Source organism: Chanodichthys erythropterus, chromosome 17 (genome assembly GCF_024489055.1).
Source record: "Chanodichthys erythropterus isolate Z2021 chromosome 17, ASM2448905v1, whole genome shotgun sequence".
Lineage (NCBI taxonomy): Eukaryota > Metazoa > Chordata > Actinopteri > Cypriniformes > Xenocyprididae > Chanodichthys > Chanodichthys erythropterus.
Window position 1 is genome coordinate 19,595,742 of NC_090237.1, and position 18,060 is coordinate 19,613,801.

The 18,060-nt window shown below is 37.3% G+C and overlaps 1 protein-coding gene across 6 annotated transcripts in view; it reads left to right on the forward strand.

Annotated features, from left to right (window-relative positions):
- bcas3 (BCAS3 microtubule associated cell migration factor) overlaps positions 1-17,621 on the forward strand; it is a 256,386-nt gene extending 238,765 nt beyond the window's left edge. For 2 of the 6 annotated variants that reach the window (XR_010892170.1, XM_067365263.1), the window contains one exon: positions 4,602-4,836. Coding sequence is in view for 5 of the 6 variants with exons in the window: in XM_067365263.1 (XP_067221364.1) it covers positions 4,602-4,669 (68 nt within the window). In the remaining variant the exon portion in view is untranslated. Of the gene's footprint in view, positions 1-4,601; positions 4,837-15,630 lie in introns of those variants that run through there. The other 4 variants (XM_067365260.1, XM_067365261.1, XM_067365262.1 and 1 more) reach the window with 3 other exon arrangements.
- The last annotated feature ends 439 nt before the right edge of the window (positions 17,622-18,060 follow it).

The following is an 18,060-nucleotide window of genomic DNA, read 5'->3' on the forward strand; positions in this document are numbered from 1 at the left end:
AATAATGCCCAGGCTAATCCATGCTTTATAATGGGAGTGGATTTTGAGTTTGGACTTCAAAATTTGAAGTCCAAAAAATTGCACCCATCCATTATAAAAGAAGTCCACGTGGCTCCGGAGGGTTAATAAAGGTCTTCTGAAGTGAAGCAATGTGTTAGTAGAAAAATATCCATATTTAAAACTTTCTAAACTGTAATCTCTAGCTTCCGCTAACTGTCGTATGCACGTTCATGAGAGAGTGGCATCCCATCTTATGATGTAGGACACAGGTGAGCTCCGGTGATGAACACGGAAGCACAGAGAGAGCAAAACAAAACACCAGTCACGAAGTACAAATCTAGGATTTGTAAAGAAAAATGTCAGAGGATTTTGATATAAGCCAAGAGGAGACTGAGTTTTTTTGCCCAGCCATATTTGTTAATTTGTTGAACCGGAGTATACCAACTCCGGGAGATGGAGGAGGCTGCAGCAGCAGCGGCGCAAACAACAGAATTGAGTAGATGAGGTGCTTATGACCCCTTATTTGCCCCGATTACTTAAAAACTTCATATAGCAATAATATTTACAGTATTTGTTGAATATATACCTCATTTGGCTGAAACAACAGCGCAGGCATAGGCACAGCTGACGATTTCAGAAGTCGTCTTGTATTTCCACTCTTGTCTGCCTTGTAATCCTCGGACCTGAAATATTGACTGCACAGCACGCATTTATATAATTTTTCCACGGATGTATTTACATCCCAGCGAATAGCGAGCAGCCATAGCTTCAATCACTCAGGATACTTTACAGGGAATTTGTGAAATGTTAATGGTGCATCTCCCTTTGATGTCAGCACACATAATCTCAAGACTTTAGCTTTGTTGAAGCAACCCGGATATTCACAAGAAATCAGCATTTTAACGCTAATAAAATGTAGAGTATTGCTTAAACAATTCGCTTCTTCACTTCATTTCCTTTGCGGTACACAACTTGGTTCTCGTGAGACTAGCATATTATCACCGGAGCTCATACTGCACCTGCGCCCTACGTCATAAGCTGGGACACCAGCTTGTCGTGAACGCGCATACGACAGTTAGCGGAAGATAGAGATTACAGTTTATAAAGTTTTAAATATGGATATTTTTCTTACACAAATTCATCGCTTCGCTTCAGAAGGCCTTTATTAACCCCCCCCGGAGCCGTGTGGATGTATTTTATAATGGATGTGTGCATTTTTTCTGTCTTTAGAATTTGGGCCAACATCCACTCCCATTATAAATCATGGATTAGCCTGGACATTATGTAATATAACTCCGATTGTATTCGTCTGAAAGAAGAATGTCATATACACATCATGGGGTAATTTTCATTTTTGGTGAACTCCATTTAATTAGAATGTTGTGTTCTCAGCTCAAATATTTTACTGTTTTAATTCATTCTGCAGAAGTCAGCTGATTTTCCACCCTAAATCAGTGTAGAATTGGGAATGTCTCCCTGTTGACTGACTGAACTTTATGTTGAACTTAAAGCTGCTTTTTTTGGTTTAAAATTATCCAAAATAATTTTTTGAGCAAGTACATAGCAAGTACACATCTCCTTACCTCCTTACCTTAGCCGGATCCACAATGGTAATCTTGTAATGTTTTCTAATAAAATCGGTACCGGTGGTTTTTCACAGGAAATTCGAGCATTCAGCCGTTCATATTTGCATCATTACGTCACATCTGTTTACATAAAGGTGTCGTCCCAGCTAGTAGACTATATGACATGTGAAGATGCTGCTGGTGGATCATTTATAGCCTTTTCTCACAGCAGCTGCAATAATTATGTTTATCATTTTGATGGCGGATTGTAATCCAGAAAGGTCCAAATGACAATCATCAGTGACGACTGGAGATTCACCCATAGTCAAAAGCAAAAGACTTCGGACTGCGGAGTAGCTACAGACATTGAAATCTACAGGTAACGCTATAAATACACGTAGTCACGCAATGCTGATGTTGTTAACATTAACAATTTGAGAACGAAGTATAACAATAATAATAATCATTTGCACGGTTTAATGTGATCCGAGCTAAGCGATCGTTAGATTTAATCACCATTGGCAGTGCGATTTACTGTTATGTTTTTTTCTCAGTTGGTCAGAACAAAAGTGGCAGACATGTTACTTACTTGTTCATATGACATTTTCCAGTGGAAATTCTTATATTGGTCATACTTTCAAGATGTAGAATCTGTGAATTTGAAGTACAGTATCTACATCAGTGTGGTGACTGACAGGAAAAATTAGATTTATCCATGCTGAGGAGCCATGCCGATGCACAACACACATAAAGATGATAATTCCGCAATTAACTGCAATTGTAGATCTCAAACAGAGATGGCGACAAAGAGGCAAAACTTACGACTGCACCTTTAAAGTAGATTTAAATGTTTTTGCCAATGCTAACGCAGAATGATCCTCACCTGCTACTGTTTATTCCATGTAAGCTAACAGAAAAATTGAGGTTTGATTAAGAATTAGGCATAAACATGAATCAAACAGGCCTTGAGTTGGTGATAGGCAACAGGCATATTTATTTAATTATTCAAGGTACTATAATGGCATAGCAGATTATCCCAGTGTACATTGGGGTAGATCCATACTGGCTTACTGAAAAACCTCCATTGTTTGCTTACCTGGTTAATAACAGTAATGTTCCCTGTTTAAATTGGACTAACTCACAAGTATTCTTTTGCCAAATCGTAAGCTATTATCAGAAAGACCGTTCCATATCTTAATGTCACGGCTCATTTTTCGTGCCACGATAACCATCATTGGATCAACAAGACACAGCTGAAAGCACAGCAGCCCAGTCATTCGCCGTGCAAAGGACTTAGCTTGCGCTAATCAATCATCCGCCACCTATGCGCAGCACACGGACGATGGATTGCATAAACAAGCCCAGCGCTAATCTGGGTCTGCTCAATCTCCTGCCAAACCAAAGTTCCTCAGTAGAAGTGTTCTGGACCATGAAGTTGCACTGAAAGACTGTAACTTTGGTAAAAGTGTTTAGCTGCTTCTCAATGCCTGGTGCATGTGAATTTGGTAAGTTTTGTTGCTCTAAAATACATCCATATGTCATTTCAATCATCCTTTTCTTTAAACTACCCCTTTTTAAACTGCCTCTCTTCCAGAACACTGTGAAACTACATTTGTTAGTAAGAGGGCAGGCGTGATAATAGGAATATTAGGTCCATTTCTGCATGCTGTGTTGATCTGACCTGTGGAGCTGTTGCTGAAGATAAGGCCTGCAGCTCTCAGTGATTTTACTGTGCCATTGACCCCGATGGCTGAGCTCAGCTGTAGCTGGCATCATTACTTACACTCTCTGAGATGAGGAACACAAATACATATATATCTGTGGTTATAGCACATAGCTTTAGATGCATAGATTAAAAAAAGAGGTCGTTTTGAGTGTTGGACTATAAAAGACAGTAGAAAGTGAGATGGTATTAGTGCATGGCTGCATGGTGAGGTGGCCAGGAGGGGAATGAAGTGTGAAAAAAGGAACACAATCATTATTTCCTCCCTTCAGCACTCACCCATTCATCCCATGGTCAGTCTCTTCACTTCAACCAAAGGTTTGAGAGTAATGTGCAGCGACAGGGAGAGACGATGAAGAAGAATTCCTGCATTCAGAGCCTTTCTTTTTCTCTCTGCCCCAGTCCGTCAGTAACACATTGGGCCTGGATATCATTTTAGCATTTATCCCCTACTCATTGTTCTTCTAGCCTACAAACTAGTTGCTAAAACAGTAAAGAAAGGAACAGAAGATCGGACTGAGGCTAGAAACCGAAGCTTGCAGTAAATGGGCTTTTTGTGGGATTTTTTGAGACTGCACTTAACAGCTCGCTCAAGGGAGCGAAAGTCAGAAAATAGCGGCTCAGAAAGAAAGAAGAGCGAAAGAAAGCGAGACAGCTGAGGGGGTGGAAGGAGCACTTTTAAAAGATGTTCCAGGATGTCTAGACATGGTGTTGGTGAAACATGACGAAAGCGTCAGGCATTTGAGAGCGCCGCAAATGGAAGCAAGAGGCAGGTGTCGGTGAGACATCCTGCGTGTCAGAGCGGCTCAGAGCTGTGATTCCACAACTGATCCGGACTCGTAAGGCATTTACTGTGTTTAGCCTCTCAGGAGTATGAAGAAGAGTTCATTATTCAATACCACACTTACCTTACTCTCTTCTTTCTTCCTTCTCTTCTTTCTCTCAAACTCTCCCTTCCTCTCTTTTCACAGCTACACGTGTGCTGTATATATATCAGTAAAAGAGGTTGCATGAATTAGTGATAGAGGACATAATGGAGGGGTTTCTTGAAGGCGCAGCTAAAAGGCGTTACAGCGCTAACGGTCCACACCGATATGAGATCACTGACCTGACTGCAGCACTTTCCAGGAAAGTGAAAAGAGGAGAGAGGACGTGAAGCAAGCGAGGGAGGGAGAGTGTGACTGTCGCTGCCTGTGCCGCTGCCTCCCTTTCACACACACACACGGTGCTCTAATGGCCTCACACTTAGGAAAGCACTCACACACGCCTCTCTCTGTGCTGTGAATAAACATTTTCTCTCTTTCTTCCTCTAGAGGCGTTCCGGCACTTTCAGGTGATCGTGCGCTCAAAGAGGACAACATCATTTAGCGCTATTATTTAATTGCTTAGTGATGATCTGACTAATGCAAAACAAAATGGTAATTATGCAAAGCAGAAATGGCATTGCTGTTTATTTTCTAATGTTTTTGTGGCTAGTAGATGAAAGCTCAGCTTTAAAGCGCCGTCGTCCAGTGTGGTGTTGGTGAGCATGTGCGAACTTGAGCTTCGGGGCGAGTGAGTGAGCAATGGTGCTTTTCACTGAAACACCAGCTGAGTGCAGGATTCCTCCTTGGGCTACAGGGCTTTAGTGAACCTTGCTCCATCAGAGAGACTGTGTGTGTGTGTGTGTGTGTGTGTGTGTGTGTGTGTGTGTGTGTGTGTGTGTGTGTGTGTGTGTGTGTGTGTGTGTGTGTGTGTGTGTGTGTGTGTGTGTGTGTGTGTGTGTGTGTGTGTGTGTGTGTGTGTGTGTGTGTGTGTGTGTGTGTGTGTGTGTGTGTGTACTGGCCCCACATTTCAAGATGCTTGGCATGGCGTACGGCTCCACGGCCGTCATGCGGACCGTGCCCATCAATCAAAGAGACATAAAGCAATATGGACAGCAATTAAATCAACTAATTGAATCAAAACTCAAATTAAGCCACCAGCCTGAGTGGTTTGTAATTGTAAATGGCATGAGCCTTCCATCCCACTGGCTTAAATTTGAGACCTGCGCCTTGAGCAACTATTTAACCAATTACTCTGCTAGCAGTAATAGACCTTCTTAATGCTGGCAGAATCTGAGTGATTTTGTTTGACTTGGGTTTTTTATTCAGAGGCTGTGGTCTACTTATGGCCTGTGCAATAAATAAAGAATCAGTCATGTTTATCTTAATGGATTTTGGCCATGTTTTGTCCATTTAGCACATTTGAAAAGTTTGCTATCACTGTATACTATTCAGAAACAGTTTAAATAAACCAATTGGATTAGAAAAGTCGTTTGAGAGTCATTAGTGGCGTTGCTAAGGCAAGCGTCCCAATAAAGTGCAACGGTGCACTTTAAGCTGTGCTGCCTCTGGAAGCGTTTTCCCCATTCATTTTTTCCATAGAGATTCTTTATGGTAGAGTTTTAAGGCATGAACCAAGCCAACCAGCTCCAAGGTGAGCCACAACATTACAAACTTTGATTTGAACTAAAATAGTTTTTGAAAATTGGACAAAAAAACTAAAGGGATACTTTACTTTAATGAGGGCACTACAATCCCACGAAGCACTGCAAATGCAGACAGTGCTATTCAGAAGTTTGAGCACAACTGTTTTCAACATTTAAAATAATAAGAAGAAAGGTTTCTTGAGCACCAAATCGGAATCAGCATATTAGAATGAATTCTGAAGGATCATGTGACACTGAAGACTGGAGTAATGATGCTGAAAATTCAGCTTTGCCATCATAAGAATAAAATAATTTTAAATTGTAATACAATTTCATAATATTACTGGTTTTAATGTATTTTCGATCAATTAAATTCAGCCTTGATGGACATTAAAAACATTTTTACCAACTTCAAACTTTTGATTGGTGTATTCAAATGAAAATCAATGGAAAAATATAAAACTAATGTTGTTGATTTCAAGTACGCCATGATAAATATTATTTTAAAACTACCCGAAAAATATCCAGATATGATGAATAAGTGATCTGAGTTACATACAGTATGTAATTTGCAGAGCTTGATGGGAGTGGGTGGTCACTGCTGAGCTTTTTTTGGCGTAATTTAAACTTATTTTGTAAAATAAGTTGAAATAATACAGAGTAATGGCTTCAACAGAAGTAAATACGCCATTGATTGATTAACAACCTAAGAGCTCAGAGTATTTAAAAATGTTTATTGTTAAATTATTAGTTTACTTTAAAATTAAAATTACCCCATGCATTACTCAATCAAAATAAGAGAGCTTAAAATGCATGTTATTTTTTATTTAGTACTGTCCTGAGTAAGGTATTTTACAAAAAAATATGTTTATATATAGTCCACAAGACAAAAAAAATAGCTGAATTTATTAAAATGACCCCATTCAAAAGTTTGTGAACCACTGAATCTCAATACTGCGTGTGGTTACCTGGATGATATATGACTGTTTTTTTGTTTTGTGATGGTTGTTCATGAGTCCATTGTTTATTCGGAGCAGTTAAACTGAGCTCTGTTTTTCAGAAAAATCCACTGGGTTCACCAGATTCGTCATATTTCCAGCATCTTTTGCATATTTGAACCCTTTCCAGCAGTGACTGTATGATTTTGAGATCCGTCTTTTCACACTTAAGACAACTGAGGGACTCAAACACAACTATTAAAAAAGGTTCAAACATTCACTGATGCTCCAGAAAGAAACACGATGCATTAAGAGCCGGGGGGTGAAAATTTTTGAACAGGATAAAGATGTCCAATTTTTTCTTATTTTGTTTTAAAAAAAAATAATAATAAAAAATTTCACTCCCCAGCTCTTAATGCTTCATGTTTCCTTCTGGAGCATCAGTGAATGTTTGAACCTTTTTTAATAGTTGTGTTTCAGTCCCTCAATTGTCCTCAGTGTGAAAAGACGTATCTCAAAATCATACAGTCACTGCTGGAAAGGGTTCAAATATGCAAAAGATGCTGGAAATCTGAAGAATCTGCAGGACCTGGAGGATTTTTCTGAAGAACAGAGCTCAGTTTAACTGCTCAGAATAAACAATGGACTCATGAACAACCATCACAAAATAAAAAAGCAGTCATAGATCATCCAGGTAACCACACGCAGTATTGAGAACCAATGGTTCCCAAACTTTTGAATGGGGTCATTTTAATAAATTCAGCTATTTTTTTGTCTTGTGGACTATATATAAACATATTTTTTGTAAAATATCTTACTCAGGACAGTACTAAATAAAAAATAACATGCATTTTGTATGATCTCTCATTTTATTAAAATTATTCACATTTTCACAGATTCTGCAAGGGGTTCCCAAACTTTCACGTGCCACTGTATTATAAAATATCCTGACGCATCCAAGCTTTATAATGGCAGTGAACAGGACCAGTTTCTTCTTTCTGATTAACACAATCAGAGTTATATTAGTTATATTAATAAATATCCTGATGCATCCAAGCTTTATAATGGCAGTGAACGGGACCAACTATGAGTTTCCGTTCACATCCATCTATCATAAACGTACTCCACACGGCTCCGGTGGGTTAATAAAGGCCTTCTGAAACGAAGCGATGCTTTTGTGTAAGAAAATTATCCATATTTAATAAGTTATAAAGTAAAATATCTACCTTCCACCAGACTGCCTTATGTATTCAACTTAGGAAGAAAGTGTAACACCTCTCGCAGTTCAAAACGCTTAACACTACGTCTTACGCCATCCATATTCAACTTACGAAAAAAGTCTGGCGGAAGCTAGATATTTTAGCATCAGACGGCAGACTTCAGCATCATTTGTCCAGGAATAACATTTCCTAGAAATATTTTCTCTTGCTCTTCCAACTCATTCATCACCTTTGTGTTATTTCAGTAAAAGTAAGAAAAGGAAAGAGTATATCTGAGAAGAAAATGAATCATTTAAACCTAAAAGTGTATGTGTGGAGAGTCATTCACACCTCTGTGATAATGCTACACTAGAGCCTCCTTGAGTTCGGACATTATATGCAGGAACATGAATATGCTTTCATTTCGACACTGTGTTCTAGTTAGAAACACAGCAGCAAAGTGAGATCTGAGAGTGTGGTCGTGGTCATAAATGTGATGCATTTTTTAGGACTGCAAGTTTTATCATTCATAACTCACATTGCCGTCTTTCGCACTTTTAAATCTACACTCAACTAGATTTCTTTCTGAAAAAATACTTTATTGCTGGTTGCTAGGGTGTTGTTAGCCAGTTTTTAGGGTGGCCGATAGTAATGAAAAGCACTTTCTGTGGAATGATCATGAAGTGAAAGAGTCTGTTTGGTCTGTTTTACGTTCATACCCTCCGGGCCATCTGCATGCAGAGAGAGGATGTCTGATCCCCCACACATGCATCACCGTGGCCTCCACCAATAGCTCTGCTCTGGTTCTAATGAGTAAATGAGAAATGTGCCCTTGCTGGAGGATGGTATGTGCCAGGGCAGCAGAGGTTACAGTAGGTTTTCATTATATGTCATTAAAAGCACAATGGAGGCCAGCCACCTTTACCTGCACCGTTCTTGAAAGCTCATTATGCATTACCATGAAATATGGAGACTTTCACATGTGGGTGGGACTTAATGGTTGAAATTCCTGCCTTCCATCCTCTCTGATAGGGTCTTGTTAGTTTGGCACTGGACATTGCTTCCAGTCCGGAAAGAGTCACTCACACACACTTGACTATTAATAGCCTAGACAGAATGAGTAAACTGGATACAGGATGAAGTCCTGTCAGAGGAAAAGTGTCCCATACACACTCACAATGCCCCTCAGCTGCTAATTCCCATCTTTTTATGAGGATAGCTGCCTTAATGCCAGCTTTACAATTGAGTGATAATCTCAGAGGGGCTGTTAAATAACTATCAACTGTGTGCGTGTGTGTACTTGTTTTGGCTATACTTGTGAGGACCAAATGTCCTCATTTATATTGTGAAATACTTTGACAACCCACTAGCGAGGACATTTCACTGGTCCTCACTAGTTAAAAAGGCTTATAAATCAGCTACAAGAAGTTTTTGTTTAAATGTAGTGTTTTGCACATGTTTCTATGATGGGTAGATTTAGGGGTAGGGGTTGGGTTAGGTGATAGAAAATATCTTTGACCTGATATAAAAATAAAAATAAATCAATGGAAGTCTATGCAATGTCCTCACTAATAGCAAAACAAATGTGTGTGTGTTTTTATATGGTTTATGAGGACACATGTGTATAATGGTATTAGAAATTAATCATTGGTTTAAAACTACGGATACAACTTCCGTATGTTTGTATTCCTGCCCATGACAATCGGGGTTGCACTGGCATCAACAGCCAAATTTTATTAAAGCCCATCTTACCAGCAGTGAATTACCCCTTTAAGAAGCAGCACAGTTTGCCCACTGACACATCTTACCCCACTCCAGGAGTGGATATAGAAAATTATTTATAGGGTGACATGAGGACTGTGAGGGGTGGCAACACCAAAGCAAGCAAGCATGTATCATCTATACTTTAATTAAAAACAAAACATAACCGTGACAATCATCAGGGTCCAAGCACCAATAGGCCATGTGAATGATTAGTGATGCAGTTGAAATGTATTTTATAATGTGGTTTGATTTAAGTTGGAAAATTCCATCTGGAATCTTCACTGAAAGTGAAACCTTTTTATTTTTATGATATATTTCGAACCTTACACTTGCAGTTTAAGTGTTTGTTTTATTATTCATACCGTAACTGTAAATAACTGTCTATATAGAAATTTTATAATATATATTATCTTGAAAAAGACAAATAAATGGTCTCTTCATTTTAAATGGACAGCAATATAGCTAATCATGTCTGGCAACTTGAAAAGTTTGTTTCATTGGGGTCTATAGTTTAACATTTTATGATCTTTAAGTATTTCACAGATTTCCTATATTATAAAACTATATTGTCAGTACACCAAAGTTAAACAAATGAACTAGATTAATGCATTTATTTCTTTTCAAAGTGATGGGAACTGATAGAAAAACATTAGGCTTAAAATATTCACTATCATGTGGCTCCCTCTATTGGACAACGTTAATATCACAGCCTTTGTCTTTCAGTTGAAATGGCTGATAGTTTCGATTTTGCAGTTAGCATCATAAATTCATTAGGGGTACAATTCGCCTTAAAGGAACAGTTCGCCTTAACAGGCTCATTTTCCAATTTTCCGTAATAATCAAGGAACTTTGCTGCCGTTCCATGGCTGCAGCAGTGCAATGATATTACGCAGCGCCCGTGAGCCCCTGCTTGCACAGGGAACGTGCCTTGCAACCATCGGGACGTTTGTGAGAGACGCTGCGTAATATTATTGCGTCTGCTGCAGCCATGATACGGCAGCAAAGTTCCTTGATTATTACGCCTGAATGAGAGTATAGTTCCTAGCCATATCAGCCTAGAAAATCGCAACTTTTCATTTTCTGTCGGTCTTAGTACACGATTTAACTACAGAAGAGTCAAGTTTTAAATAGGAAAAATATCAAAACTCTTTGGTCATTTTTAAGCGCAATGCTAACGGTCTAATCAGATTCAATGAACTATGCTAAGCTATGCTAAACGTGGTACCGCCAGAACCGGAGATCGGCTGAATGGATTCGAAAACGGTAAAACTCAACTTTTTAACTCTAGGGGAGTTGGAAAATGAGCCTATTTTCAAAAAAAGTGGAGTGTTCCTTTAAACCCCTAAAGACAAAATATTGATATCCAGGGCATATATTTTATATAATGTCTATTAAACACTTCAACACATTTTAAATGTCTCTGAGCTCATTAGAGCAGGCCTATTATTACTACATACAGAATGCATTAATGTAATTTAAGGTACTTGGATGACAAAAAAATCACAAGTTTTAGTGCATCAAGTTTAATAGCACTGAGACTTCAGACTTCTTAACAGATTTCTGTATGTGGGCATTAAGGAAGATCCCCCAGAACACCCTAGCAACCACATAGAAACCACCTTGCAACACTTGAGCAACAACCCAGAACACCCAACTTTCTGTCTATCTATCCTAATCCTCAAATTATTTTACATTTTAAGAAAAGACCTTGTCAAGCCAACATAAAGTTTGTCTTTCAAATATGTCAGTCTAGTTAAGATTAGATTCTTACCCAACTTCTTATTAGTTTCATTTCATTTTATTAAGTCGGATGGCAAATAGATCCATGATGAAAGTGGAGAGAGGGTAGTTGGAGAATCTCGTGCCAAAAATAGTTACAACGCAGGTCAAAATAAACAACGGGAACTATTGTGAAAAATAATACTGCAATCCAGACAATCCGAACTTGAGTTTATTGCTCTAATTTTTCGATTCACAAACAAATGTAAAAACAGTTGAACTGGACTACACTGGTTGTGCTGTGTGTTTTTGACTCACCAAAATGAACCTGTTAATGAAGTTAACAATATAGAGCGTGAGCAGTAGTGCAGCAGATTTTTTTATTTATAGCCCAGCAGCTACGCTGTGGTACAGAAAACATGGTTACATTAATATTTTATACTGGGATAAATCTGGGGTGGCAGCACTTTATCTTTGGGTAGCAGTTGCCAGCCTGGTAAATCCACCCCTGCCCCATTCACCCTACACATGGATTTATCATGTCAGGCACAGAAACATGAACTGGAGAAAAGAATGACAAGAGAATACTAATCAACTGCAGCTGCGATTAAAGTGCAAACAAGAAACTGAACTCTTATAGGACGTACATCAGAGTATGTTACGCCCTCTGTCCCATCTACCCCTCTCTCTTCCTCATAATGGAGGCACAAATTGGGTCCACTCTCTCATTGGCATTTACACTGGCACAGCACAGTCTGATGAAGGGCTCTTTATGTGCTTTGATCCTGTTTGGTTTCCATCTAATGACCAGCTGACTCCCCCTCAGTGAGCTGCGCTCAAGCCGCATGTTCTCTGTCACTGAGTTGTGTTCTGCCCGGAGTGAGTCTAATGTGTAAGCATGTGCTGGTTACCCACAGCAAACAGCATTCTAGGATCTAGAAATGTCTGTGCCACGCTGGACTGGTGTTTACTGCCGAAAACCAGCCTGTTTTATAACATTCTGCTGGAGCCTGGTTTCTGGGGACCAGGCACTCGTGGTGCAGCCGCAACGATCAGACATGCCTGCAGAAATGCAGAGAGGTGGAATAGAAACAGAAAGATTTCACAGTGTGTGTAAAAAGTTTTAGGGGAAGATTTTATATCGCTTGTAAGTATTCAATATAAAAGAAGGCTGCTAGAGTTAATGAATTATATGTTTTATGACTTGCAACTCAACCAATCATATTTATAATTTACGCATGGAGTAGCTGTTTTTGTACTGCTGCTTATATTTATCAATTATCATTTATTATTCATAATTATGACCACTTTCTGGAGAAATTCATGATTTTATATATACTTAAGACAAATATTCCTATCTTTTGGTTTGTGTCCATCAAATAAAATCCTAATTAAATCTAAATTAAAAAAATATATAATTTTATGAACTATCATTCATTTTGTAAAGTATTTAATTTACTGAATATTACTACAAATTAAATACTTTACAAATAAATGGTATATGGTCATATAATTCTATAATTATTTAAATTAAATGTGTTAGATTTTACTGGAATATAACTTCATATAATTATATTATTGAAGTGTTTATTTTACAATATATATTTTTTCTTACATATGAATGGTATTTTATATAATACAATTTACATAATACATATAATATAATACAATTTATTTTAACAATTACTAAATATTAAGAATTAATGAATAATTATACAAAATAATTTAATTTACTGGATTTTACTGTAAATTAAAAACTTTATTGAATTATAAAAATATTTTAATGCATTATATATATATATATATATATATATATATATATATATATATATATATATATATATATATATATATATATATATATATATTATTATTATTATTATTATTTACATATGAATGGTATTTTACATAATTATACAATTTAATTTAAAAATTAATTAATAATTATACCAAAGAATTTAATTTATTGGATTTCACTGTAAATAAAATACTTTACAAATTATTAGTACTCTGTATAATTATACTTTTAAAGTATTTACTGGATTTTACTGTAAATTAAATACTTTAATTTACTGAATTATAAAAATAGTCTAATGCATTTTTATATTTATATTTATAATATATATATAGTTCCAGTGAAAATTGTGATATAAAGTTACTCGTATGATATAAGATTTTGTTCATCCTCCCCACCCCTAGAGTGTGACATCATTATTTACACTGCACTAAGGCCAAGAGCACAGTTTCTAGCGGAAACTTATCGCCGCTGGCGCTCTCCCTTACATGCAGATTCACAAACAAACACGCCGCCTGCGGTCCACGACAGTACATTTCTCCGTTCCAGGTGTGGGCCCTGACCATCTGTGCCTTGCCTGTAATTAGTACAGCGCTGCGTGGCATCATTTAACCAGTGCTTATTTGTTTAGAGTGGTGCGTATGCCCACATGCGAGCGGGTTTCGGCTCTGCCACACTGTGTGCCTGTGCTATCTGCTGGGCACACGAGGAAAAGCAGAGTCACCGTCTCTTCCCTGGCACGATTCTTTAGCTTTGAGCCTGTAGAATAGGATTTACGAGCACCTGTCACAGGGGTATGTGCACAAAAGCAAACAAACAGCTCCTCTCCTCCCCCATGAGCGCAAATCATCGGGGGGGAATGTGGCCACCCAGTCCCTGCTATCATTTTAGCACCGTACAGTGTGTGTTTGAGATGTTCTGTATACACACCAGATAAAAACTGAAAAATTATGGACATGACCATTCTGCATCTGATGTATGTTCAAAACACTGCATATATCTCAGTGGTTATGAGTCCCTGCTGTCGGTGACTGTGTATACAATAGACAAAGTTTAACAACATGTAACATCCGCAACATATATAGTACAAATCATGCTGAGAATAACACTCTCCACAAGGTGCCAAAACTCAGTCCTTGTCCTTTATAGCCACCAATATTTAGGGCCCCAGCACTGAGGACCCTCTTGGAATTGCTCTGTTTATTATTTATTATCTATTTCTTTTTTTTTTTTACGGTTTTCATATTTTCTCTTCAGTTTTTGTTTCTGTTTATTTTTTCACACTTTAACCATCTATTAAAGTTTTTTTTTTTTTTTTTTTTACAGGAGGCTTTTTTTACGAGAAAGCATAATGTATGTTTTGTTTTTTTGTTTTTCAGGCCGCAGTCTGTTAGCTGCACCATCACCTAAACATGAACTGATATTAAAGATAATTTAAACTAATGCAAAGTGTCTTTTTTTTATGTGCTTGTATATGTAAGTCATAATGACAATATTCCATCCAATGAAGATTCTAATAAAAAGTACTCAGGTACCTGAGTGACCTGTTGCTATGGTTTCTTCTTCAGTATTTATTGACTGCAAAGATTTTTGAAAGAAGTCTCTTCTGCTCATCAAGGCATTTAATTCAATAGATCGAAAATACAGTAAAACAATAATATTTTGACATATTATTACAATTTAAGGTAACTCTTTATTTTAAGGTGACATAATTACATGCTACTATACATACTTACTATAGTAATAACAGTATATTATGCATAATTACAAGTAACCTTAAACCAATCCCTAACCGTAACTCTATTGTAAGTACTTGTAGTTATTTAATATTATTCAGCACTTACTAAAGTAAATTGCAACTAAAATAAGTGTTTTCTTTTTTAATGCATCTTAAAATCTGTGATGGTAAAGCTGAATTTTCAGCATCATTACTCCAGTCTTCAGTGTCACATGATCCTTCAGAAATCATTCTGATATGCTGATCTGCTGCTCAAGAAACATTTCTTATTATCAATGTTGAAAACAGTTGCTTAATATTTTTGTGGAAACCATGATACCATTTTTTATGATTCTTTGATGAATAGAAGGTTCAAAAGAACAACATTTTTAGGTGAAATAGAAATCTTTTGTAACAACAAAGTTAATGATCATTTTCCCAAGATTCTCACATTCCTGTTATTATTCTGAAATTTGAAGCATTGTTCATCTCATTACAGAAGTTCAGATGATTATGAATCACCATGTTCATCCATGAATTGCAAACACTTCATTTGATATTTGAACTGAACAACTACAAGTAACTTGTGATATTTGTTTAACTAAACTCTTATAATTTGCCGGTCTTAACATTAACACATCTTTTACAGTAATAGAGTGAATCACTTCAAATCTTTCCTGTCATCAAGCACAGCAGTGTGAGTTGTGTTTATGTTGTTATGTTGCTTCATCTTCCTCTCTCTCTCTCTGTTTTTAATGCAGCAGAGCTGCAGAGGGAGGGAAGCATCGAGACGCTCAGCAATAGTTCTGGCTCCACCAGCGGCAGCATTCCCCGGAACTTCGAGGGCTACCGATCCCCTCTCCCCACCAATGAAAGCCAGCCCCTCAGCCTCTACCCCACCGCATTCCCCTAAAACCAGCCATCCCGCCCAAGGAAACCTCTCTGTCGCCTTTGGACAATCTTAACAGTACAACCACAACACATGATATTACCCCAACACAACACCCCATGAGAGAAGCCACTCTCTCTCTCTGTGTTTTCCTGACATCCTGCTCCGCTATATCTTTTCTCTGTTCTTTGAAATGTGGATTTTCCTTTAATCAAACTTGGCATGCAGTAAAACCCTGTTCAATGAGGCCCGGAGTTAACATCCTTTGTCATTCACTTCCCTTGTGATTCACGTTAATGTATCCTCCATCTGAGACAGAGTGCACATATATTAACCTTGATGGGTCGGATGTACTGTAGAAGGGATTGGTTGTAGTTGCCACTTTTCTCAAAGACGTGTCATATTACCAATATCATTATCAATCGAACTTCCAGTGCGTATCTTTACTGAGCGTGTGTGAGTGTTGTGTGATAGAGAGTGTGTGTTCATCAGATTACCTCTCAGTAGTTGAGTTTAGGTTTGAGCTTATGAAGCGTTATGCCAACGCTATCTCATGACCAATTCGTACGTATTTTACAAGGTGGCTAATTTGTACGAATTCGTACGACCTCACTCATATGAAATCATACAATTTGTCTAAAGCCAGTGATGGGTATGTTAGTTGTAGGTCATTCATACGAATTCGGTAACTCATAAAATACATACGATTTAGCAAAAAACATACTAATTCGTACTAGTAAGGTCATATGAATTCGTACGAATTAGCCACCTCCTGAAATATGTATGAATTGCCATAAGATCGTGTTGGTTATGCTGATTTTTCTTTCCCTCGATCAACACATATGTTGCTATCATTATGTGATGTTTTGGTAGATGTACAGTAGTTAAAATTTGAATTGAGACATTTTTTTCTGTATATTTGGTTAGATTTTTTTTTTTTTTTTTAACCAAAGTCCATTTCTTGGGCTTCTTTGCTTTATAAATTCAGATTCAGATAACTTTCAGTTTATGGGAAAATGTGAAATGTATTGATTCTTTCAAAAGGGATGATCGTTTGCTAATTCTTCCACGTTTGATTGGCTTTATAGGATGTGTGCGAGGCTGATATTTAGCAGTGCCGCTATGGAGGATCCACAGCAAGTTTCATTCACCTCAGGTGATTTAGACAGTACCCAAATTTTTTTTAAAAAGTAATTCCATTATTATTATCATCATTATCATTAATATATCATTTTGTATTAGCTTGTTTAACTATTTTAAATTGCTGTGATTTAAAGAATGTTAACTTGATTGACTGGACGTAATATTTTACACACACACACACACACACAACTATTGATAAATACCAATTAAACTGACATAAGAACTGTGAATAAACGGTCCTAATCATCAGCTTGTCAAAAAGCTGAAGGAGCTGCTGTTGGCTGACAGCTCAGTGCATGTTGAAAGTAGCTGGAGAGGAAACATGATGTGGTTATTCAGCATAATTTATAACGGCATTCAAGTTGGCATGACTTTCAGTCTGAATGCAGTGCACATGCTTTGTATCAACTACAATATTATTTTTTTTGTAATAATACTTGCACAATGTTGTCTTATATAGGAGTTTATGCAAGAGAATTTACCAAGTCTTCTATACATTTGTGTGTTTGCTTAATACAGTATATGCATTTTGACTTTCACAGTTCTTTTCCCTTGAAAACTTACCTTGCTCTCTCCTGAATATATTTGTTATACAAAAAAATAAATGCATTTAAATGATGAGATACAAATCTGGGCTCGAGGCTACAAATCTCAATCACTGCTTTTGTTTAGGGAACTGTTTTTTATCATCATGAATCTTTTCTCTGCAGTAAAGTCCACAGGCTGGGATTTCCTCCATCGCTGCTTTAATTGCATGTGTGTAAGCTTTGTTTCATGATATTATAATAAAAGGTTTATATAGAGCAGCTGCATTTTCCAGCACCAGATGTGTTGTAAAAAATCATCAGGAATTTATCAACGTTATAAAATATTGATATACTTGTACTTTGCATTGCTATCAGATTACAGGTGTCATTTTTTTATAAAAACAGTTCTTAACCCGATGCCCAGTGGACATACAAAACCACTAACAAAGTGATTGTTGTGTCATCACAGTGATCTTTATTGTGCAGAGTCAGACAAGCAGAGATATACTGCATGCAAAGAAGCAAGAGGAAATGTTTCTACTATTACTACTTCAGGTATCTTTTCATCACTCTCACCTACACACACACAATCACCCTTAAACAGAAACGCTGCACAGTGTCTCAAAGGCAAG